Here is a 26,025-nt window from a genome sequence, read left to right on the forward strand (position 1 = left end):
GAAAAAGCCGCATACTATATAATTTCATTTATAGGAAACATCCAGAACAGGCAAATCCACAGAAACAGAAACTAGATTGCTGATTGCCAGGGAATACAGGAAACCCTGTGACGGTAAGACACACAGGATTCGTTTGGGGGTGATGGAAAAGTTCTGGAATTAGACAGTGGTGATGGTTACAACCTTGTTAATGTACTAAAAAGCACTGAACTGCATCATTGTAAATGGTTACAATGGTGAATTTTACTTCAATCAAAAAAATTATTTAGGCCAGGCACTGTGGCTCATGCCTGTAATTCCAGCACTTTGGGAGGACGAGGCAGGCAGATCACCTGAGGTCAGGAATTTGAGATCAGCCTGGCCAACATGGTGAAACCCCATCTCCACTAAAATTACACACACAGAAAAAATTAGCCAGGCGTGGTGGCAGGCACCTGCAATCCCAACTATCTGGGAGGCTGAGGCAGGAGAATTGCTTGAACCTGCGGGGCGGTGTTGCAGTGAGCTGAGATCGCACCACTGCATTCCAGCCTGGGCGACAAAGTGAGACTCCGTCTTAAAAAAGAAAAAAATGATGTAAAAAATCCTGTACTCTTCCAAAAATGTCAATATCCTGAAACACAAAGACAGACTCAGAAACAGTCCCAACTAACAAAGACTCAGGAGACGACACTAAGTGCATGCGTGCTTTCAGACCTTCCTTTGCTATAAAGGTAGTTATGGGAACCAGTCACAAACTGTCTAAGGTTAGATAATATTGACTAATGTTAAGTTCATATTTTTTTCTTTTTTTTTTTTACTGAGACAGTCTTGCTGTGTCACCCAGGCTGGAGTGCTATGGCGCGATCTTGGCTCACCACAACCTCTACCTCCTGAGTTCAAGCAGCTCTCCTGCCTCAGCCTCCCAAGTAGCTGGGACTACAGGCACACACCACTATGCCTGGCTACTTTTTTGTATTTTTAGTAGAGGCAGGGTTTCACCATGTTAGCCAGGATGGTCTCGATCTCCTGACCTCATGATGCGCCCGCTCGGCCTCCCAAAGTGCTGGGATTACAAGCGTGAGCCACCACGCCCAGCCAAATTCCTAATTTTCTTTTCCTTCCTTTCTTTCTCTCTCTCTCTTTCTTTTTTTCTTTCTTGCTTTCTTTTATTTTATAAGTGGAGTCTCACCCTTATTACCCACGCTGGAGTACAGTGGTGTGATCTTGGCTCACTGCAACCTCCATCTCCCAGGTTCAAGTGATTCTCCTGCCTCAGCATCCTGAGTAGCTGGGGTTACAGGTGTGTACCACCACGCCTGGCTAATTTTTGTATTTTTGAAGAAGAGATGGGGGTTTCACCATGTTGGCCGGGCTGGTCTCGAACTCCTGACCTCAGGTGATCCACCTGCCTCAGCCTCCCAAAGTGCTGGGATTACAAGTGTGAGCCACTGTGTCTGGCCACCACTGATCTCCTAATTTTAATACTTGCACTTGGTTGAAGAATTCCTGCTTCCCTGCCATATGAGGACACAGCGTGAGGGTGGCCGTCTGCAGGCCAAGGAGAGAGCCCCTGTGAGAACCGGACCATGCTGCCACCCTCATCTCAGACTTCCGTATCCAGGACTGTGAGAATTAAATTTCTATTGCTTCAGCCAAAGCAGCTTCATTCATATATTCCCTTGTTCATTTCACATCTATTCTGGAAGCAGGTAAGAGATGCTGGGCTCACCCTCATGACATCCCCGACCAACAACGACGTTAGGCAAATGATCCCCCAAATAAGCCTCATAATTACCCTGTGGGAACGCCAGGGAAGAAGGGAGAGGGAGTTACTGGAGGGCCCAGATCTGGGGGATGAGTGGGTGCTAAGCCAGTGGAGGAGGAAAGCCAGGCCTGGCTGAGGAAGAGCACAGAGCCTATGAAGCCGCTTGGGTGGGAGGTGGCCTGCGGCCTGGGGAAGCAGCTCAGACAATGCGGACTGCTGGGCCCATGGGCAGAGCCAGGCGTCAGGGCTGCCCTCCCAGGAGGAAGCAGGAGCACTCCACAGCATTTGCTGAATGAACAGGGCATGTTCCCAGTGCCCAGCCCACTTCTTCCCTCCACCTGCTCACCCCCCACCCCTGAGGGTAGGGCCCGAAGGCGCCTGGCAGAGCAGCCTCCACGAGTTGCCCCCTTGGCTTTCGGAGCCAGCAACTGCCAAGTGATATGAGGACGGGGGAAGGAGCCTCCCGAGCTGGGTGCAGAGATAGAGGCCTCTGGGCAGGACCCCCAGCTGGACAGCAGAGAGGCTGGCAGCGGATGGGGCACCTTGACGGGAAGGGAGCTGAGGGCCACGCGGGCTGATGGGTTGCTCCAGCCGTGAGTAGGCAGTGACACCCTGTGTTTATAAATAACCTGCCGGCGCCTGGGTCAGCTGCCAGGCCGAGGCCCAGGGAGGCTCCTGGGGCAACAGCTGCCACCCAGCCCCCGGCACCCCTGCCCCCAACACTCTAGGGGAAGCTGCCGCATGGAAAGCCTGGTAAATCAAGGAGCCCAGAGGCCCCTGCCCACATCTCATCACCCCAGAGCCAGTGCAGGGAGCGTTGGACCCCTCTCCAACCCCGACTCCTGCACCCAAGCACCCAAAGAGGACCTCAGCCCCAACAGGCTCACAGATCCTGGCGCCAGGGAAAACCGCGTGCACGCCGGCGACTTCCAGGACCCTGGGGAAGAACACGGGGGCTGGTACCCGCCCTGCCCCTTCCCCGCCTCCCCCCACAAGTCCGCGGAGAACTCACACGACCAGGTACGCCAGGATGGAAACCTGCAGCAGCCGGTACAGCAGCCCCACCTTCTTGTTCTTGGCGATGACATACTTCTCGGTCTTGTAGTCAAACAGCGACAGGCAGAGACCCCCGCAGCCCGCCTGCCCCATGGCGCGATCTCAGTCGGGCCCACGTGCGCTCATGGGGAGCCCTGGGTGCCTGCGCTCGGCGCCCAGCCTGTCTGCGCCAGTCCAGCTGCAGCTCCGGGGCGCGGGGGCGGGGCAGGCCGGCCTTTTATCCGCGCAGCGGAGAAAGCCTGGGCTGGGAGTTAGGCTGCAGGGAGCGCCGGAGCCTCGGACCGCGACCTTGCCGCCACCTTCTCCTCCTCCTCCTCGCCTGACACACTGACACCCCTGCAGCCTGGGAGCGCAGCCCCGGATACGCACGACCGCCTACGCTGTGGCCCAGCTGAGAGCTGCGATCGCGGAGGAGAGGAAGTGAAAGGGGGAGGGGCTCCTCTTTTTAATGTTTTTTTTCTTTTAAGACGGAGTTTTGCTCTTGTCACCCAGGCTGGAGTGCAGTGGCCCGATCTCGGCTCACTACAACCTCCGCCTGCGGGGTTCAAGCGATTCTCCTGCCTCAGCCTCCCAAGTAGCTGGGATTACAGGCATGCGCCACCACGCCCAGCTAGTTTTGTATTTTTACTAGAGATGGAGTTTCACCATGTTGGTCAGGCTGGTCTCAAACTCCTGACCTCAAGTGATCCGCCCGCCTCGGCCACCCAAAGTGCTGGGATCACAGGTGTGAGCCACTGTGCCCAGCTGGGAAGGGCTCCTTTTAAAGCAAAATCTCCCCTTCTCTTGGGGTCTCGACCAAAGATCTGATAGCACTGCTATTAAAAAAAATAAAATCCCCCTTTCCTTCCAAAGAAATCCCAAAGGGTTCTTCCTATTGAATAGATGGGGAGCTGAGGCCAGGGAAGGAAAGGCCTGACGCCCAGGAAGTGGACACGCAGGTTTCTTGATTCACCTGGCTCCAGATCTCCTGCCAGGGAGATGCTTTCTTGCTCCGTTGAGGAGCTGGGGCCCCCACACAGGCTGGAAAAGACCAGATGTGTCTCACCCCGGGCTGCCTGTGTCTGCTGTGATGTGTGCATTTCTATTAGTCACAGCAGACACAGGTTTAAAAGCCCACGCTCCTGGGGAGTCAGTGGTCAGGCAGGTTCCGAGTGCCCACAGCATAAAGAACTCTGTCTCGCACTAGGGGTGGATGGGGTGGGGTGGGGTGGGGAGACACAGGCAGCCCACCCTAGGATCCTAAAAATATGCCTGGAGCGTGTGCATGTACCAGTTGTCTGGAATGGTTCCCATGTGCAAGATATAGACCTAATCCATGCAGCTATGACTACAACCCTCTCAAGATGTGGAGTGAAACAGGAGTGGGAGGGGGTGAGGGAGGGCCTCCTGGGGGCAGGTTGAGAATTCCTGGCAGCCACAGAAGCAGGGCCCTAGGTGAAGCCTCGTGGGAGGAGCTGTGCACGTCCATCTTCTGCATCCTGCAATCTGACCACAGGCAGCCCTGCTCCTCTCCCTACTCCTGGCCTTCACACACAGAGGCTCCCTTCCCCCAGCCACAGACCCCGGGCATTGGAAGCTACACTGAAATTCACCACGTCCAATTCTAAAGCAAAAGCCCCAAGGGGAGTCTCCAGTTTCCACGTGCCTGGGAATCATTTGGAAGAAAAAGGCAAGTTCTAGGCCCCGTCCCTAACATCTTCACGGATGGGGCTGGGAACCTGCATTTTGCTCAGACTGTCCTTTGGGGAAGCACGCAACCCAACCGCTGTTTCTTCAGAAAGGCCTGTTCTTATCATCACCCACCAAAAGTAGCCCCCCAGCCCCAGCCCAGCCACTTTCTACCCCATTCCCCACCTTCCCCTCAGAGCACCTGTCACTAGACAACAGGATCTTGTTAGCTTAGTGACCGTGTCTCTGGAAGCTCCCGGGGAGCAGGGGCCTAGCCTTTGGACACCTCTGTATAGCCCTGAGCCTGCCTCATAATAGTTCTAGACATATTATTGAAAGAACGGACAAACAACCCTGATTTTTTTTTTAAACAGGGAAGACATTTTGAGCTGCCACCCTGCCCCAGTCATTACTGAGAATTTTAGGAGCTGAAGTCACCCTGGCTGTCCTGCCAGCCTCCTCTTTAGCCCCCAGCTAACACAGTGCTCCAATGCCCACCAAAGCAGCCGCCACCAAGTGACGTCATGCCCGTCTCCTGATGGTGCCACTCCGGGCTGAGGTCAGAGGGAAGGTGGACTTTCAGAGGCTGGCAGAAGTCGCCGGAACTGCTGCTGCCCTGGAGAAGAGCCCCTGCCAACCCCGGCACAGGGCTACCTGAGCAGGCCAAGGCGGGCGGATCACAAGGTCAGGAGTTTGAGACCAGCTTGGCCAAGATGGTGAAACCCCGTCTCTATTAAAAATACAAAAATTAGCCAGCTGTGGTGGTGCATGCCTGTAATCCCAGCTACTCAGGAGGCTGAGGCAGGAGAATCACTTGAACCCAGGAGGTAGAGGTTACAGGGAGCCGAGATCACGCCACTGCACTCCAGCCTGGGCAACAGACTGAGACTCCGTCTCAAAAAACAAAACAAACAAACAAAAAACCCACGAGTGGCATCTAGAAGGGACAGGGCTCTTGGGGACAGGACCAGGCCCATCCTTACCGGGTCCCTTACTGCATAGCCTCACAGACCATTTCCAGACCCACTAGTGAGTCATTACATCAAATTACTGGGTGACAACCAGCATAAAAAAAATAGATTGGGCACAGGCGCTCATGCCTCTAATCCCAGCACTTTGGGAGGCTGAAGCAGGAGAATCAGGAGAATTGCTTGAGCCCAGGAGTTCAAGACCAGCCTGGGCAATGCAGCAGAACCTTGCCTCGACATAAATACATAATTAGCCGGGTCAGCCACAGTGGCTCATGCCTTTAATCCCAGCACCTTGGGAGGCCGAGGCAGGAGGATTGCTTGAGCCCAGGAGTTGGAGACCAAAATATAAAAAAAAATTAGCTTGAGGTGGTAGTGCGCACCTGTGGTTCTGGGTGCTTGGGAGGCTGAGGCAGGAGGATCACTTGAGCCCAGGTAGGTTGAGGCTGCAGCGAGCCACTATTGCACCACTGCACTCCAGCCTGGGTGATAGAGACCTTACCTCTTTAAAACAATTGACCGGGTGTGGCGGCACACACCTGCAGTCCTAGCTGCTTGGGAGGCTGAGGCAAGAGGATCGCTTGAGCCAGCAGTTCAATGTGGTAGCGAGCAATGATCGCAAAAGAAATAGAAAATATTAGTGTATTTAAGAAAGTGCGGGTATTACATGAAGCTTTTGTTTCAAGTATGAGTGTCCACATATGGCATACAGGTGTGGAATATACTTTTTCTTGTGGGTCACAAAATAATGTGGAAAATACTGACAAGTTGTACCCCCCAGTATCTGCATCTGTCTCCACAGCTGAAGCAACTCACCACCATCACAAGCACATGCCAAACACGTGCCCAATGGGGAGACGAGGACTTTGCTTTTTACATTTGCATTATTAAAAGTCCAAGTCAGGGCTCGGCACAGTGGCTCACGCCTGTAATTCCAGCACTTTGGGAGGCTGAGGTGGGCAAATCACCTGAGGTCAGGAGTTCAAGACCAGCCTGGCCAACATAGTGAAACCCCGTCACTACTAAAAATACAAAGAGTTAGCTGGACGTGGTGGTGCATGCCTGTAATCTCAGCTACTTGGGAGGCTGAGGCAGGAGAATCGCTTGAACTCAGGAGTGCCACTGCACTCCAGCCTGGGCAACAGAGTGAGACTCCAGCTCAAAAGAAAAAAAAGTCCAAGTCAGGGACACTTCCGAAGCCAAGATGAGTTCTTCACTGGAGAGAACATCACCTGCTGTTTTTGAGTGACAGTTTGGATGTGTGCTCTTGCGAATCTCATGTTGAAACGTGACCTCGCATGTGGGAGGCGGGCCTAGTGGGAGGCGTTGGGTCACAGGTGTGGCTCCCTTAGATGGCCTGGCGCTGTCTCCATGATAATGAATGAGTTCTTACTCTGGTAGTTCATGAGAGAGCTAGTTGTATAAAAGAGCCTGTCACCTCCTCCTCTCTCTTGCTCCTTCTCACATGTGACATGCCAGGTCCTCCTTTGCCTTCTGCTGTGATTGGAAGCTTTCTAAGGCCTCCCCAGAAACTCCCCTCACCCCAGTCAGGGGTCCGGGGTGAATGGCTGGTCTTCAGAGCAGGCATAACCCTCTCACTGCCTCACTACTACACCCCTTCTTCTCCTTCCTCACAGGAGTCCACATCTTTCCTGGGTGGATCACTTGAAGTCAGGAGTTCAAGACCAGCCTGGCCAACATGGCAAGACCCCATCTCTACTAAAAATAATACAAATAGCAGGTGTGGTGGCGAGCGCCTGTAATCCCAGCCACTCGGGAGGCTGAGGCAGGAGAATCGCTTGAACCTGGGAGGCAGAGGTTTCAGTGAGCTGAGATGGTGCCATTGCACTCCAGCCTGGGCGACAGAGCAAGACTCCATCTCAAAAAAAAAAAAAAGAAAGCTCAAAAACAAACTAGGCCAGGCCTGTATCAGGGAGATCCCATAAGCACCGAAGTAGGAGCAAAAGGCCTCAGCCTATTTCCATATAAATAATGAAGAAGAAAGTAACTAGAAATATAACCGTAGTAGTTATTAGTTATTCATAAGTGATCTGAGTTATTCATAGGTGATCTTAATTCCTTTACTAATGCCTATCAGGTCTAAGTATGAACCTAGGGTGACATTGTGAAATGAATGACATTAAGGCAAGATGCCCTAAGCCCTCTGTCACGCTCCCATAAGGGCTGCTGGACGGCGCCTCGGCCGTGCGGTAGTGCCAGCCCCGCTGTTTAGCCAGCTAGGGAAGGAGACAAAATGCCCGAGACATCTCCTTCCTGGGGAAGTTAGGAGAAAACTCCGCTTCTCCAAGCTCTTGTGGTAAGCCTGACGCTGTCAGGAGGCCCACAGGCATCCAGGGGTTAACTGTCTCTATGTGAAGCTGTGCTTCAGTGGTCACATTCCACGTCCACTCTTTATGTTCTACTTCTGCACCTGGTTCCTTTTTTCTTAGAAAAGATAATCAGTAAGGGCTGGGCACAGTGGCTCACTCCTGTAATCCCAGCACTTTGGGAGGCTGAGGCAGGTGGATCACGAGGTCAAGAGATCGAGACCATCCTGGTCAACATGGTGAAACCCCGTCTCTACTAAAAATACAAAAAATTAGCTGCATGCTAATTGGGTGGTGCATGCCTGTAATCCCAGCTACTCGGGAGGCTGAGGCAGGAGAATTGCCTGAACCCAGGAGGCGGAGGTTGTGGTGAGCTGAGATCACGCCATTGCACTCCAGCCTGGGTAAAAAGAGCAAAACTCCGTCTCAAAAAAAAAAAAAGATAATCAGTAATAGTAATATAAATCTTAAATGTTTTAGTTTTTTCTTGATAAGTATGGAAAAGATGCTGATGCATTATGTTCCTTAACTCACTTTGGGTGCCAAATTCCTGAGCCCCTACCTGAATGACCCGTGATGTACTTGACCCTATCACTGCCACGCCCTATCTACCCTGTCCCCAGACTCCGACCACCAAGGCCACGCCCTACCTACTCTGCCCCCAGATATACAACTCAATAAAAGTGAGAGCATTCTGGCATTCGGGGCAATTGGACCCCTGGGTCCAAACTTTCTTTTCTCTGTCTAGGTCTTGTGTCATTTATTTCTACAATTTCTTGTCTCTGCATCAGCCAGGAGCGGCTCACAGAACCCTGTAGGGCTAGACCCTCTACAAGCCCAGTGTCTCACACCTACAATCCCAACATTTTGGGAGGCTGAGGTGGAAGAATCACTTGACCCCAGCAGTTAGAGACCAGCATGGACAACAAAGTGAGACTCTCATTTCTAAAACAAAACAAAACAAAACAATTTTAAAATTAGCTGGGCACGGTAGCAAGTACCTGTGGCTCTAGCTCCTCGGGAGGCTCAGGTGGGAGGACTGCTTGAGTCCAGGAGGTTGAGGCTGCAGAGAGCTGACAGCATGCCACTGCACTCCAGCCTGGATGACACAGAGAGACTCTTTCAAAAAAAGGAAAAGAAAACCTCTCATTTCTCCATGGGATGAGCAGCTTCCAAGAGGGAAAGTGTCAGCTGCAGGGGAGTTGCTGACAGCATCACTGTGTTCCCAGCAGCAGCCTGAGGTGTCACTTGGTCACCCCTGCAGCCTCCAAAGACACATGGGTTCCCTCTTCCCCTCCAGTCCTAGTGAGGGTGAAATAACACCTTCCCCTTAGTCTGAGATTCCAACAAACTCAAAAAACATCACAGAATTAAAGGAAACAAAATAGAAATCAAACAATCCAAAATCCTGTAACAAATATGGTTCTTGGAGTAGAGGTTCAGATGTTACTTCCTTTTTCCTTTTTGAGATGGAGTCTCGCTCTGTCATCCAGGCTGGAGTACAGTGGCGTGCAACCTCCGCCTCCCGGGTTCAAACAATTCTCCTGCCTCACCCTCTCCAGTAGCTGGAATTACAGGTGCGCACCACCACGCCCAGCTAACTTTTATATTTGTAGTAGAGATGGGGTTTCACTATGTTGGTCAGGCTGGTCTCAAACTCCTGACCTTGTGATCCACCTGCCTTGGCCTCCCAAAGTGCTGGGATTACAGGTGTGAGCCACCGTACCCGGCCTCAGATGTTACTTCCTTACGATGAATTCTATTTCCCACCCCAAAGGAGCAGGAAGGCCTGGAAGGAGGAGATTCGGTAACCCTAGGGCACACAAGGAGGCCATTCCAAGATAAGGGGCAGGTGCGGACCCAGCCTTCCCGCAGAGTCCTGAGGCGCTGGGAGGCCCAGAGAGACAAGAGTGAGAAAGGGTGGTGCAGGAAGTTTCACCAAGCGCCTCCCAATGCAACTGATCCTCTTCCTGCTGCTGAGGTCCTGCTATGATGAACATATCCCATTAATAGACATTACAGAGCCACTTAAATGGCAGATGCATTATTAATGCCGTTTAAATAGAGTCAATGGGAGACAGGATGCTCCTCTCTGCCAGAGGCATTTTCCTGTCCATCAGCACCTGTGTAACCCACCTTCATGATGGGTTGCTACTCAGCACCCAGCCCCCAATATTTCCACTGAGGAACACTACGGAGATAGCAAACACTTGAAAGGGTGAAGAGCCAAATCCTAGCATCCACTGGGCACTAAAAAAGATTCAAACTTGCCAGGCGCGGTGGCTCACACCTGTAATCCCAGCATGTTGGGAGGCCAAGGCTGGTGGATCATGAGGTCAAGAGATTGAGACCATCCTGGCCAACATAGTGAAACCCCATCACTACTAAAAATACAAAAATTAGGTGGGTGTGGTGGCGTGTGCCTGTAATCCCAGCTGCTCGGGAGGCTGAGGCAGGAGAATTGCTTGAACCCAGGAGGTGGAGGTTGCAGTGAGCTGAGATTGCGCCACTGCACTCCAGCCTGGGTGACAAAGTGAGACTCCATCTCATTAAAAAACAATGAAATAAAGATTCAAACTCAAGTCAACCAAATCCACTAAGCAGTGACGACTCTACCACGGCACCTCCTGGAGCTCCGCACATCTTGTTCTAATTCCAGTTCCCGGTGCTGGTTTCCCCACGTGTGAAATTTCTCACATGCATACACCTACTGTACTCTCAGTTCCAGGACTGTGACTGGTCATGACATGAGGACGAGTGTGAAACCCACGTGTAAAACACGTGTGCCAGTGTGCCTGTGTCTTCCCATGGTTCCTTGTACATGATTCGGATCCAATGCAGGGTCCTATCTGCTTTCCCAACCGCACAGTCCCCGCTGCACACTCAGCCTCAGCTAGGTTGGCCCGTGTGCCTTACCACAGTTTTCACTTTACAGCCCCCTGTCTCTGCCCAGGTGGGTCTCTCCTCCGTCCATCATGGCTTCAGGGCTCAACTTACAGGTGTCTGTCTCCTTCAAGAAACCCTCCTGGCCAGGCATGGGACCTGTAATCCCAGCACTCTGAGAGGCTGAGGCAGGTGGATCACGAGGTCAGAAGTTCAAGACCAGCCTGACCAAGACAGTGAAACCCCATCTCTACCAAAAACACAAAAATTAGCCAGGTGCACTGCCAGGCACATATAATCCCAGCTACTCGGGAGGCTGAGGCAAGAGAATCAATTGAACCTGGCGGTTGTGGTGAGCTGAGATTGTGCCATTGCACTCCAGCCTAGGTGACAGAGATTCCATCTTAAAAAAAAGTGGGGTGGGGTGGGGGGGTCCTGGATCACTCTCCTCCTCAAATACCCACACAATAAGATCTGTACAATTTGGAGAATTCATTGCTTTCTCCCTCGATGTCACAGTCTGGTACATACCTGTCAAGCAGGGGCCAAGCGGTCAGGAAAGGCCTTTACCAGTCTGACCACAGGCCCTGCATGAAGTTGGTGGTCACTGAGGCTTGTAGAATGATGAACAAAGAATGAATGAGGCCAGGTGTGGTGATGCATGCCTGTAATCCCAGCACTTTGGAAGGCTGAGGAAGGTGGATCACCTGAGGTTGGGAGTTCAAGACCAGCCTGGCCAACATGGAGAAACCCTATCTCTACTAAAAAGACAAAAAAAAAATTAGCCGGGTGTGGTGGCTCATGCCTGTAATCCCTGCTACTCAGGAGGCTGAAGCAGGAGAATCACTTGAACCCTGAAAGCAGAGGTTGTGATGAGCCAAGATCACACCATTGCACTCCAGCCTGGGTAACAAGAGTGAAACCGCATCTCAAAAAAAAAAAAGAATAAATGAAATTTATAATCACCCATTAGCCTGTATAGTTGAAGTGTCTGGGGTAGAGTGACTAAGTGACTTTTATTTTTGTGTGTATATTAATAGATTTCTCTTTTCTTTTTTGAGACAGTGTCTCACTCTGTCACCCAGGCTGGAATGCAGTGGCACAGTCATGCCTCACAACAGTCTTGACCTCCCTGGGCTCAAGTGATACTCCACCCCAGCCTCCCAAGCAGCTGGGACTACAGGTATGTGCCACATCTATATATTTTTTTAAGACGGAGTCACGCTCTGTTACCAGGCTGGAGTGCAGTGGCACAATCTCAGCTCACCGCAACCTCCGCCTCTGGAGTTCAAACAATTCCCTTGCCTCAGCTTCCTGGGTAATTGAAACTACAGGCATGCGCCGCCACCATGCCTGGCTAATTTTTGTATTTTAGTAGAGACAGGGTTTCCTCATGTTGGCCAGGATGGTCTCAAACTCCTGACCTCAGGTGATCCACCTGCCTCGGCCTCCAAAAAGTGCTGGGATTCCAGGTAGAGCTACCACACCAGCCTGTGATCTTAATCCCAACAGAAATCATATATTCCTGTCACACCACAGCTGCAGCAAGTATCTCAAAATGTAATGTAAGCTTATCACCGCTTTGGAAGTAGGGTAGTTCTAGACCTGCTGCTTTAAGGCATTAAGAAAGATACACGTATACCTCTACATATATATATATTTTTTTAAGATACACGTATACCTCTACATACATCTTTTTTAAGATACACGTATACCTCTACATACATTTTTTTTAAGATACACGTATACCTCTACATACATTTTTTTTTTAGATACACGTATACCTCTACATACATTTTTTTTTAAGATACACGTATACCTCTACATACATTTTTTTTTAGATACACGTATACCTCTACATACATTTTTTTTTTAGATACACGTATACCTCTACATACATTTTTTTTTTAGATACACGTATACCTCTACATACATTTTTTTAAGATACACGTATACCTCTACATACATTTTTTTTTAGATACACGTATACCTCTACATACATTTTTTTTTTAGATACACGTATACCTCTACATACATTTTTTTTTAGATACACGTATACCTCTACATACATTTTTTTTTAGATACACGTATACCTCTACATACATTTTTTTTTAAGATACACGTATACCTCTACATACATTTTTTTTTTTTAGATACACGTATACCTCTACATACTTTTTTTTTTTTAGATACACATATACCTCTACATACATTTTTTTTTTTCTGTCACCAAGCTGGAGTGCAGTGGCACAATCTCAGCTCACTGAAACCTCTGCCTCCTGCGTTCAAGCGATTCTCCTGCCTCAGCCTCCCAAGTAGCTGGGACTACAGGCATGCGCCACCATGCCCGGCTAATTGTTGTATTTTTAGTAGAGACAAGGTTTCATTGTGTTGGCCAGGATGGTCTCAATCTCTTAACCTCGTGATCCACACACTTTGGCCTCCCAAAGTGCTGGGATTACAGGCGTGAGCCACCAGGCCCGGCCTATACATTTTTTAAAACCTTCTGATTATTAGATTTCAATATAATTGATTTTTGTAAACGTTTATTGTTTAAAAGTAAGCTGATAAATGTATGGGAACACATGGTAAAGCAAGCAGGGGAAAATGCACACGACAGAAACTAGGCGGTGGGCAGACCGGTGTTCACAGTAAAATTCAACTTCCTGTATAGTTCAACATTTTCATAACACAACATGTGGGAAAATGTCTGAGAAAGGGTCACTAGACTGCCAAAAGGATTTGTGGCACACAAAACAGTCAGAAACCCCTAACCTAGAGGTATGGTGTCCTTAACCAGCTAGCCAAGTCAGGCAGGTCTTCATCCGGGAGGCAAAATATATAATCCCAAGCACATATAATCCCAAGCCCATATCCCAATTCCACTTAGACTGGCAGCCTTTTGCCAGACTAAGAAACCAAAAACGTTTGCAGAACCAAAGTGGGCCAGTGGTGTTTTCTCTCACTCACCCCAGATCTCACAACTCTAAAGAGAGGGAAGATCACCCCAAAAACACCTGCCAGTGCTCTGGGCAGGGCGAGTCCTCTCCCTTGTGGTACTTAGGAAGAGTGTCTTTTAGACATAGCACCAATGATGATGGCTGCTTCCTAACACCAACCACTTCATCTGTAAGACATAGTTCCCCCACGTTGGACAGCACATGGGTCTCTAATCCTATTAAAGTCAAATCACCCTTACATGCAAAAAAGGCTCAGAAGTTCAGAGGTAGCAATGCACCTCTTCTATCCCAGAAGCAGGGAGCAGTTCAGAAAAAGCTAATGAGAAAATACTAGGGCCATGTTGTTTTATTTTTTATTTATTTTTTGAGACGGAGTTTCGCTCTTGTTACCCAGGCTGGAGTGCAATGGCGCGATCTCGGCTCACCGCAACCTCCACCTCCTGGGTTCAGGCAATTCTCCTGCCTCAGCCTCCCGAGTAGCTGGGATTACAGGCATGCGCCACCGTGCCCAGCTATTTTTTTGTATTTTTAATAGAGACGGGGTTTCACCATGTTGACCAGAATGGTCTCGATCTCTTGACCTCGTGATCCACCCATCTCGGCCTCCCAAAGTGCTGGGATTACAGGCTTGAGCCACCGTGCCCGGCCGGCCATGTTGTTTTAACTGGACCAGAAAGAAAAAGTAGCGGGGCACGGTGCCTCACACCTGTAATCCCAGCACTCTGGGAGGCCAAGGCATGTGGATCACAAGGTCAAGAGATCGAGACCAGCCTGGTCAACATGGTGAAATGCTGTCTCTAATAAAAATACAAAAATTAGCTGGGCTTGGTGGCAAGTGCCTGTAGACCCAGCTACTCGGGAGGCTGAGGCAGGAGAATCACTTGAACCCAGGAGGCGGAGGTTGCAGTGAGCTGAGATTGTGCCACTGTACTCCAGCTTAGAGACAGAGCGAGACTCCATCTCAAAAAAAAAAAAAAAAAAAAGAAAGAAAGAAAGAAAAAGAAAAGCAGAGAAGAAAAAAAAAGTCGTCTTAATTCACAGAAAAATACACGGCCTTGCCAACAATCACAGAAAAGTAAAATTGAAACTGTAATTATATACCCATCAAGCAAACAAATTAAGTAAAAATGGAGATTCCAGCACAAGTTCATGCTGCTGATAACCACATAAAGTGGTCCAGTATTTCTGGAAAGCACTTTGGCACTGCACAGCAATTACAAAAAGTTTTTAACTCCACTCTTGGAAAAAGCTAAAAGCCTTCTTTACGAATTGTAAAGAGCTATATAAACTTATGTGATTAATTCCCCAAGGATTACATTAGCCCAAGAAGATACCTCTATTCCCCCACCCAACCCCCAGCATTTAGCAGTACCACTTAGCTTCCGACATACGTTCCTTGAAAATGGCCACAAATGATCACTAATGGCAAAATATGTGATCCTGTTTATGCAACTCCTCTCAAAAAAACCCTACGTACTTAGATATACATATATATGAATACTTATAAATGCACAGAGTATGGTTTGGTTTTCTTAATTTTCTTTTTTTTCACCATGTTGCTTGGCCAGGCTGGTCATGAACTCCAGACCTCAGGTGATCCACCTGCCTCGGCCTCCCAAAGTGCTGGGATTACAGGTGTGAGCCACTGTGCCCAGCTCAGATTATGGTTTTAGAAGGACACATGTTAAACCAGGTCACCTCAGCTTCTGAGGAAGAGCACTGAATGAAGCAAGGTTGTGACAAAGGCAAATTTTCATTTTTACTGATTTCACTATGAGAAATGTACTTAGATATTACTCGTGTACTTTACAAAATCTCCTTCCACTAAAAAAAACAAAGGCAAGTCAACAGAAGTTGGGAATTGTCCAGTTAGGTGCATCCTCCTGAACTCTGCTATTAGGATGACTCTGCTTGAAGTGATTAAAAGTTTCCCAGCCAGGTGCAGTGGCTTACGCCTGTAATCCCAGCACTTTAGGAGGCCGAGGTAGGCAGATCACCTGAAGTCAGGAGTTTGAGACCAGCCTGACTAACATGGAGAAACCCTGTCTCTACTAAAAATACAAAAGTAGCCGGGTATGGTGGTGGGTGCCTGTAATCCCAGCTACTTGGGAGGCTGAGGCAGGAGAATCGCTTGAGCTTGGGAGGCAGAAGTTGCGGTGAGCCAAGATCACACCACTGCACTCTAGCCTGGGCATTAAGAGCAAAAGGCTGTCTCAAAAAAAAAAAAGAAAAGTTTCCCTAAGTCAGGCACAATGGCACATGCCCTTAATCCCAGCTATTCCAGATCACTTGAGCTCAGGAGTTCAAGTCCAGCCTGGGCAACAAAGTAAGACCCCAGTCTCCAAAAATGAAAATTTAAAAATTTTAATAAAATTAAAGTTTCCTTTGATTCCAGGTACTAATCTGTTCTTAGGTCAAGTAACAGTAAAATTCTGGCACTATTATGACTAGAAGACTCAGAAAATATTAACCAAATACCCTTCCTTGTAAATGTATTAGAGATGTGCAGAGAATGAGCCAGTACAAATCATTTAAGACTGCTGGAGGCCAGGAGCAGTGGCTCACGCCTGTAATCCCAGCAGGAGGCCAAGGTGGGCAGATCACCTTGAGCTTGGGAGTTTGAGACCAGCCTGACCCTGTCTCTACTAAAAATACAAAAACCAGCTAGGCATGGTGGTCGGCGCCTGTAGTCCCAGTTACTGAGGAGGTTGAGGCAGAATTACTTGAACCCACAAGACAGAGGTTGTAGTGAGCCGAGATCATACCACTGTACTCCAGCCTGGGTGACAAGAGCAAGATCCTGTCTCAAAAGACTGCTGGCCTCAGCCATGTAGAGTAATGTTTTCTCATAATCAAACTAGGCATAAATAATGTGAGTGATTCAGGTTTTCACATCTGCTGGTCCCTCTGTCCTTTTCTGGGTAGAGAGAGGACCCATAGCATGACACATTGTCCCCCAATCTATGCAAACTTTACCACTTCCTGTCCCAGGCAGAGCGTGAAAAGAAAAGGCCTAGCACCAAAAAGGCTTTTTTTTTGTAGAAGAAAGAGCAGCTGGGCACGACCAAGGGGAAACTTCTCCCTGTGGTTTCTGTTTTCATTTCCCTCAGTACAGGATCATGAGTGCAGGTACAAATAACCTGTTTCTTCATGGTAACATCTAAACCTTGGATGCAGTCACTGGAGAGATGAAATCAAGCAGCTGTGAAAACCTAACTTGGTCACCTTATTTAGGCCTAATTCCATTACTAGAAAATCGAAGATCTCAGCGGGGCAGATCACCTGAGGTCGGGAGTTCAAGACCAGCCTGGCTAACATGGTGAAACCTCATCTCTACTAAAACTACAAAAATTAGCTGGGTGTGGTGGCATGCACCTGTAGTCCCATGGCTGAGCTCAGCAGTCTTTTTTTTTGAGACAGGGTCTCACTCTGTCACCCAGGCTGGAGTGCAGTGGCACGATCTCGGCTCACTGCAACCTCTGCATCCCAGGTTCAAGCAATTCTCATGCCTCATTCTCCTGAGTAGGTAGGACTACAGGTGTATGTCACAGACCTCAGCCCAAGCCATAGTATATGAATTTGTAAACTCTAACCATGTCTGTGCTTAAAAGTCTTTTCCTCCTCACTGACTAGTTAGTTCCTCATGTAGTTCTGATTACAACTGCACTGCTCTAATACCAATCAGATCAGCATAGCTCAGTAAGTCAATGTAAGCCTTTCCTGTTACAATGGGAGTGGGGTCTTATTTGAAATTTTTTTTTGAGACTGTCTTGCTCTCTTGCTCAGGCTGGAGTGCAGTGGTACGACCACTGCCCACTGTAACCTCTGCCTCCCAGGTTCAAGGGATTCTCCTGTCTCAGTCTCCCAAGTAGCTGGCATTACAGGTGAACACCACCACACCCGGCTAATTTTTTGTATTTTTAGTAGAGACAGGTTTTGCCATGTTGGCCAAAATGATCTCTTACTCCTGACCTCAAGTGATCCGCCCACCTTGGCCTGCCAAAGTGCTGGGATTACAAACATGAGCCACCACACCCAGCCTTATTTGCAATTTTTAAAAAGTATAGAAGCAAGGCTTTTTTTTTTTTTGAGATGGAGTGTCACTCTGTCTCCAGGCTGGAGTGCAGTGACGCAATCTTGGCTCACTGCAATCTCCACCTCCCGTGTTCAAGAGATTCTTCTGTCTCAGCCTCCCAAGTAGCTGGGACTACAGGTGTACACCACCACACCCAGCTAATTTATGTATTTATTTTTAGTAGGAATGGGGTTTTACCATGTTGGCCAGGCTGGTCTCCAACTCCTTACCTTGTGATCCACCCGTCTTGGCCTCCCAAAGTGCTGGGATCACAGGCACGAGCCACTGAACCCAGCCTCAAAGAGTGATTTAAGGTCAGGCATAGTGGCTCACGCCTGTAATCCAAGCACTTTGGAGGCCAAGGTGGGTGGATCACCTGAGGTCGGGAGTTCAAGACCTGCCTGACCAACATGGTGAAACCCTGTCTTTAAAAAAAAAAAAATTTATATATATATATATATATTTTAAAAGTGATTTAAAAAACAGAGTTCAGGCCAGGCACAGCAGCTCATGCCTGTCATCCCAACACTTAGAGAGGTCGAGGGGGCAGATCACCCGAAGTCAGGGGTTTGAGACCAGCCTGACCAACATGGTCAAACCCTGTCTCTACTAAAAATACAAAAAGTAGCCGGGTGTGGTGGTGCATGCCTGTAATCCCAGCTACTCGGGAGGCTGAGGCAGGAGAATCCCTTGAACCCAAGAGGTGGATGGTGCAGTGAGCCAAGATTGCGGCACCACACTTCAGCCTGGGTGACAGAAGCAAGACTGCATCTCAAAAAAAAAAAGTTCAGCAGGATGGCCAGGTAAGATAAACATTCAAAACCACCAACTGTTCTAAGTGCAAACTCTAAGCAGTCAGGGGAAAAAAATGTACTTTTGTTGCACAGTAGCAACAAAAGAAGTATACTACAAGCCAGGCACAGTAGCTCATGCCTGTAATCCCAATACTTTCAGAGGCTAAGGCAGAAGGATCACTTAAGGCCAAGAGTTTGAAATCAGCTTGGTCAACATAGCTAGACCCCATCTCTACAAAAGAAAAATAAAAAAATTAGCCAGATGTGGTGGCCTGAACCTGTACTCCCAGCTACTCATGAGGCTGAGACAGAGGAGCTGCTTGAACCCAGGAGTTCAAGGCTGCAGTGAACTACGACTGCACCACTGCTCTCCAGCCTGGGCGACAGAGCGTCCCCAAAATAAATAAATAAATAAAAATACAGCTGGAAGTAAGTCTTTATAAGTTAAAAAGGTTCAAGTGCTTGGGGGATGGGGGCATCTGAATCAATTACTTTGAAGAAAATTATAAAACTTTACTGTAGAGTGTTTTTAAAAATCTTGGGGCAGGTGTGGTGGCTTATGCCTGTACGTAATCCTAGCACTTTGGGAGGCCGAGGCGGGAGAATCACCTGAGGTCATGAGTTCGAGACCATCCTGACCAACATGGAGAAACCCCATCTGTACTAAATACAAAATTAGCTGGGTGTAGTGGCGCATGCCTGTAATCCCAGCTACTCAGGAGGCCAAGGCAGGAGAATTCACTTGAACCTGGGAAGCAGAGGTTGTGGTGAGCTAAGACTGTGCCACTGCACTCCAGCCTGGGCAACAAAAGCGAAACTCCATCTCAAAAAAAAAATCTCAGCAAGCAGAGAAATGTCACATTTTTGAGTAGAAAGGCAGTTTTATAAAGACATCAATGCTCCCAAACTTAACCTTTATGTTTAAATTAAAACCCCAACGGGTTTCTTTGGGAAATCTGAAAAACTGATACTTAAGAATTACCTGAAAGGATACAATCAATAACTATTAAAAATAAGAATGAAAACTCGCCCTATAAGACAAAATGTACTGCAAATCATAAATAATACTGTATTTCCAGATTCAAGGCACTACTGTAAAGAAAGTGTAACTTTAACACCAAATGTTTCCCAAGTCTACTTTTTGCACAATGCACAGACACTACTGGGACAACATATGGTTAAAAACTGATATTCTACAAACAGCTTCAAGCTGCTCTAAATCATCCTGAAGGAAAAAGTCATCAGAAGGACCCGGGTCTCGACATCCCAGGACTGGCTGATAGCCCCTCCCCATGGTAATGGCGCAGTCCTAATTCTCTTCTGCGAACAGATTCTGTGCATTCAGCTGGGCTTTCCTTATGCTCTCCAAGTTCAGTTGTTGATGTGTTCTTTTAAAAAAGCCACACTGAAACAAAGGAAGGGAAAGCCCAGTTGCAGGCCAAAGATACCCATCTGTTTCAGAAACCCGCCGTTCTGGCTGTTGCCTAGATAGCCCTGCATTCCTGTGCTTTTCATGCTTCCTATTCCCTTGTCCCACCTTCCTCTGAATCTCTCCTGGACTGTCCAATCCCTCCAGGCCCTGGGTGCTCCTTTCTCAATCAGAACAGATTCCACCTTCCTCTGAACCCCCATTCCCTGGGCACCTGAACCTTTTTAACTTCATTAATTATGCAAAGCATAATTTCAGCTGTACTGGATCTAGTCTTACTTATGCAAAAATACTTAGTATAGTCTATGATGCTGAAGAGAGAAAGAGATCTAGCACAGCTTCCTACATGAAGCTCACCATCTACTAGAAAAAGAGATCATTACAAAACAGTGATAACTGCCACTTGGGGTTTCCAGAAGGGAGCTCACAGCAAAAGCACAGAAACCAGCACAGAGGACTTGGGAATCTCTAGACTGCTTTCCGGGAAGACAGTGAGCACAGTGAATAGTCAGGAAGGCCATTCCGGACAAGAGAAACTGCCTGTGCAGAGGCAGGAACCTGTGTAGGGAACAGTTTGACTTGTTGTGAGCAAGGCCAGGTGCTCATGCCTGTAACCCCAGCACTTTGGGAAGCTGAAATGAGAGCATCCCTTGAGTCCCGAAGTTGAGACCAGCCTGGGCAACACTGGGAGACCTTGTCTCCACAAAATTAAAATAAAAAAATTAGCTGGGTGTGGTGGCATGCGCCTGAGTTAACATCTCCAGCTACAGAGAAGGCTAAGGTGGGAGGACTGCCTAAGCCTAGGATTGCAAGGCTGCAGTGAGCCATTATTGCGCCCTGGACTCCAGCTTGCGAAACAAAGCAAAACCCTGTTTTTTATTTAAAAATAAAAGAAAGACCAGGGGTGGTGGCTCATGCCTGTAATCCCGGCACTTTGGGTGGCCGAAGCGAGTGAATCATTTGAGGTCAGGAGTTAGAGACCAGCCTGGCCAACAGGGTGAAATGCCATCTCTACTAAACACACAAAAATTATCCCGGCATGATGGCTCATGCCTGTAATCCCAGCTACTGGAGAGGCTGAGGCAGAATTGCTTGAACCCAAAGGTGGAGGTTGCAGTGAGCCAAGATTGCACCACTGCTCTCCAGCCTAGGTAAAGAAGCGAGACTCTGTTCAAAGAAAAAAAAAAAAAGTAAGGCCAGGCATGGTGGCTCACACCTGTAATCCTAGCACTTTGGGGGGCCAAGGTGGGTGGATAACCTAAGGTCACGTGTTCAAGACTAGCCTGGCCAATATATGAAACCTGTCTCTACTAAAAATATGAAAATTAGCCAGGTGTGGTGGCACACACCTGTAATCCCAGCTACTCGGAAGGCTGAGGCAGGAGAATTGCTTGAACCCGGGGGCGGAGGTTGCAGTGAGCAGAGATTGCACCATTTCACTCCAGCCTGGGTGACACAGCACAACTCTGTCTCAAAACAAAAAGAAAAGAAAGCAACACTTAAGGGCAGAGAGGGATAAAGGACAGAAAGGAGAGGATCTTAAATAGCAGAAGAGTTTGCTCTTAGGACAGGGGAAGGCAAGGAAAGGATTTCAATAGGGGAATAACAATCACATTTTTTAAGGCCTTACCATTAAGGCCTCTTCCAATTAAGTTATAAATGCTGGTCTAGGGTTGGCCTTCCAGGCCCTATTTAACTCCTAGGTAGCAGAAGAGGAAGGTACCAAAGAAATAGATATAAAATCACTTTTTATTATTCAATTAGGGTTTTCTTTTTGCAGACAGATACTGTTTTACTCATTTGTCTAAAAGGGGGTATGTAGCTGAAGGAAGAGAAAAAAGTGGCCGGGGGCCAGGGCAGCTGCTCTAAGTCAGGGGCTGGCTGTCCTAGGGAGCTCTGTGACCAAACTGGAGTCCAGTCTTCCCTCCCTGTGTGACAGGAGTGGAACTGACCTTGAACAGGATGACTAGAATCACAATCAAAACCAGAAGTCCACCAACACTGCCTTTGATGATGACAGGCAAAGAAGAGTGCTTCTCCTCCTTCAGGAAGATGATGGTGATCTACACAAGACAAAGATCATCCAATGAATCAGGTGAGGCAAATGAGGAAAAAATTCTACACGTTATTTTAAGGAGGAAAACACGAGCACTTGGAAACATCCCGTGTATTGATCAAAACTGACAATAGTCCATCCTGGTCAACATAGTGAAACCCCATCTCTACTAAAAAGACGAAAAATTAGCTGGGCATGGTGGCGCGTGCCTATAATCCCAGCTACTCGGGAGGCTGAGGCAGGAGAATTGCCTGAACCCAGGAGGCGGAGGTTGCAGTGAGCCGAGATCGCGCCATTGCACTCCAGCCTGAATAAAAAGAGCGAAACTCCATCTCAAAAAATAAATAATTAAACTAACCGACAATAGTCAAGCAAAAAGCGAAATATTCCCTGACGCAGCATTTGAAATCATCTAAAATTATCCAATCATCCAGAGACTTCATAAGAAACTATTCGGGCCTCTTATCTAGAAGGGCTAGATCTCTCAGGAGATTGTGACCTTCTGTTAAAGATGCCCTGACAGCTTCAAAGAGGGAATTTGGTCTCAACCCAGGACTGCGAGACAGTCATGCAGCTGTGTGGCTCTACGTCCTGGAGCCTCAGGCCTATTCTTTAAAATGATGACTCTGAATGAACTCCGTTTTGACGGCTCCTTCTCATCTTGCACAGATCCCTAAAGGCTTCGGTTATACATTTCCCTACACAAAATACATGACAAAAGTACTGCTCTCCTCCTCACCAGACTAAAAAGTGTGTACTACCTAAGGGACATCATAAATGCAGATCACATCCGTGTGTACTGCTTGCAGAGCTCGGCTACGAGAGTCAGCCTCAGCTTTTCTACCTGCAGAGCTCAGCTACCAGAAGTCAGCCTCAGCTTTTGTTTTCCACAGGCCCTCCCAATTTCGGGAGTCTCATCTCTCTTCGTGCAGGGCTCAGCTGGAAAGTTCAGGGGATGTGCTTCCTGAGATCCAGGTATGGCCCTTCCAAGTTGTGGCCACAGCAAATTCCCAGGACTTGGGTGGAGCCAGAGAGCCAAGAAGACTTCTCTGCCCGCCTAGAGCACTGAGTTCCCTTCATGCGTACGGTTAAGCTCCAAGGTCAGGGATGCTTTGGAGAGGTTTCTGTACAGGGTGAAGGGCTGTACACACTTACCTTTAAGGCCTCTTCCAATTACGTTGCAAGTGCTGGTTGACCTAAAGTCGACCTTCCAGATCCCCTTTCACTCACAGGTAGCTGAACTAATAGGAGTGAAGTCCCAGGCCTTGAGAATAGGGAGGTGCCATAGCAACAAAGAGGGAGGAATAACAGAAAGAGGGCCGGAATATTATTCTTCTAATATTCTACCTAAGGAGAATAACGGGGACTTGAGAACCTGGGTTTGGGAAATGAAAGGAAGTCCCGAGGTGACAGTTGGGAAACAGGCCAGATCTGAGTAGAAGAAATGTCTTTATTTCTCAAAGCCGTCTCCCTTTAGCCTCTTCTAAACCCAGATTCCCCAAAGTGTCCCAACAATGCCCTAGTAGAGGTTAAGGTGAAGCGGGACACCGGGTACCACTGCCTGCAGCAAACACCGACGCGCGCACCCAGAAACACCGACGCGGACACCCAGAAACACCGACGCGGGCACCCAGAAACACCGACGCGGGCACCCAGAAACACCGACGCGGACACCCAGAAACACCGACGCGGGCACCCAGAAACACCGACGCGGGCACCCAGAAACACCGACGCGGGCACCCAGAAACACCGACGCGGGCACCCAGAAACACCGACGCGCGCACCCAGAAACACCGACGCTGGCACCCAGAAACACATGCGGGTCTGCCCAGCACCCACTCTCTCCTGTCAGATTTTGTTCAGACTCATGACTGGTCTAAGGTGATCATGACACAGCTATCTTTGCCAGTGACTGACATGAGACTCAGATCTCACTAATAAGATATAAGAGGATGTCTCCTGGGAGCTTTGGGGAAATGTTTCATCCCTTAAAAGGGAAGGCACATGAAGAAAAATCCTTTTCTTCTGAGTTCTTCCTGTTTTGTATCCTGCCATGTGAAAATATAGCCTGTGGAGATGTGGCAACTTTGTGCTGGCCGTGAAGGAAAGCATCCCCAACACAGCAGAGTGCAAGGACCAAAGAAATCAGACCATCACCCCGGGTCGGCCTCCCCCACTGCAAAACTAGCACACGCCCTTGCTGTGGCTGCAATGCATTTGGATACACAGTTACTTATACTCACAGAGTTGCTGTAAGTGTCAGGTGCTTATTATCGTCAGGAACGACTTAACACTTGGCTAAGGATATTGGATTTAAAGAAAGGAGTTTTGGGGAATCTCCTATAGAAATAAAAGCATCAGTGACTAAGAGGGGGAAATATATCAATTTTAAATGTGCACAGAAGAAACTTATTAGTCACTCCTCCCTGCTGGGGCATAGGAAGCGAGAAAGTGCAGGAGCCATTATTTTTCATTTCGTACCCTTCTCTGTATGGCTTGGATTTTCTTGCTATTACTTTTATTTGTTAAAATCTGGGGCTCTTCTATTTCTTCCACATTGTTTTCTAATGCACTACTTAGCCGGACACAGTGGCTCACACCTGTAATCCAAGCACTTTGGGAGGCCAAGGTGGGAGGATCACCTGAGGTCAGGAGTTCGAGACCAGCCTAGCCAACATGGTGAAACCCTGTCTCTATTTAAAAAAAAAAAAAAATTAGCCAGGTATGGTGGTGGGCACCTGCAATCCTAGCTACTTGGGAGTCTAAGGCAGGAGAATCACTTCAACCATGGAGGTAGAGATTGCAGTGAGCCAAGATGGCACCACTGCACTCCAGCCTGGGTGACAGAACAAGATTCCGCCTCAAAAAAGAAGAAAAGAAGAAATACACTATTTAAAAAGAAACAAAAATGTCATGTTGACATGTCTACACAATTGCTGCTGTCTCCTCCTCCAGGGAGGAAAATAGAGGACCTTACATTTAGTAGCCAGCGTCACTCTCCTGACACTCCCTCTAGTAAACAATCATTACTAACTAGAGAGCTCACAGACAGATCACCTCTGAAGCTATGTCCGGACAAGTGCCAACGAGAATGAAACACAGGGTAACACATACAGCATTCAGCCCATAAATCAGAGGGATCAGTTTCACTTCTAGTCATACTTTTGCAAAAAGAATTCCAAGAGTTGCAGTATTTAGTCTAAATTTTATAAAAGACTTATGCAGTCCTGAGTACTGTTTAATACTATAAACAGATACTGCACACTAAGACAGTTAACGTATACAAAAAACAATTTCACACTTAGGAAATTTTATTTACTTATTTATTTTGAGACTGAGTCTTGCTCTATTGCCCAGGCTGGAGTGCAATGGCGTGATCTTGGCTCACTGCAACCTCTGCCTTCCAGGTTCAAGAGATTCTCCTGCCTCAGTTTCCCGAGTAGGTGGGATTACAGGTGCCCACCATCACACATGGCTAATATTTGCATTTTTAGTAGAGAGGGGGTTTCACCATGTTGGCCAGGCTGGTCTTGAACATCTGACCTCAAGTGATCCACCTGCCTAGTCCTCCCAAAGTGCTGGGATTACAGGTGTGAGCCACTGGCACCCGGCTGGAAATTTGTTTTTTGATCAATACATTTTCTTTTTTTTTTTTTTTTTTGAGACGGAGTTTCACTCGTTACCCAGGCTGGAGTGCAATGGTGCGATCTTGGCTCACCACAACCTCTGCCTCCTGGGTTCAGGCAGTTCTCCTGCCTCAGCCTCCTGAGTAGCTGGGATTATAGGCATGCGCCACCATGCCCAGCTAATTTTTTGTATTTTTAGTAGAGATGGGGTTTCATCACGTTGACCAGGATGGTCTCGATCTCTTGACCTCGTGATCCACCTGCCTCGGCCTCCCAAAGTGCTGAGATTACAGGCGTGAGCCACCGTGCCCAGCCGATCAATACATTTTCAGATCAGTATATACTGCAGTTGATTCCAGCCTAGTTACTTCAACTCAGAACTCCTCAGCTTAGGCCTCTTACTCAAGTGCCTTATTTCACAGGCAAGAAATTGACT

At 48.2% G+C, this 26,025-nt stretch overlaps 1 protein-coding gene and 1 long non-coding RNA gene across 21 annotated transcripts in view; both read right to left on the bottom strand.

The window, feature by feature from the left end:
* The window catches only part of P2RX5 (purinergic receptor P2X 5), a 47,457-nt gene that overhangs the window by 16,840 nt on the left and 4,592 nt on the right, over positions 1-26,025 (bottom strand). For 10 of the 20 annotated variants that reach the window (XM_078372514.1, XM_078372507.1, XM_078372511.1 and 7 more), the window contains exon 1: positions 2,760-3,132. The exons of 7 other annotated variants lie outside the window; for them this stretch is intronic. Coding sequence is in view for 6 of the 13 variants with exons in the window: in XM_035299463.3 (XP_035155354.2) it covers positions 2,760-2,896 (137 nt within the window). In the remaining 7 variants the exon portion in view is untranslated. Of the gene's footprint in view, positions 1-2,759; positions 3,133-21,859; positions 21,971-26,025 lie in introns of those variants that run through there. 3 more of the 20 variants (XM_078372513.1, XM_078372505.1, XM_078372509.1) reach the window with 1 other exon arrangement.
* Positions 12,289-12,949, bottom strand: LOC144582543 (uncharacterized). Its single transcript, XR_013535443.1, has 2 exons — positions 12,851-12,949; positions 12,289-12,814 (listed from the first exon to the last, which is right to left on the bottom strand). It is a non-coding gene; the product is annotated as an uncharacterized LOC144582543 (long non-coding RNA).

The sequence above is a fragment of the Callithrix jacchus genome, chromosome 5, assembly GCF_049354715.1.
Source record: "Callithrix jacchus isolate 240 chromosome 5, calJac240_pri, whole genome shotgun sequence".
NCBI lineage: Eukaryota > Metazoa > Chordata > Mammalia > Primates > Cebidae > Callithrix > Callithrix jacchus.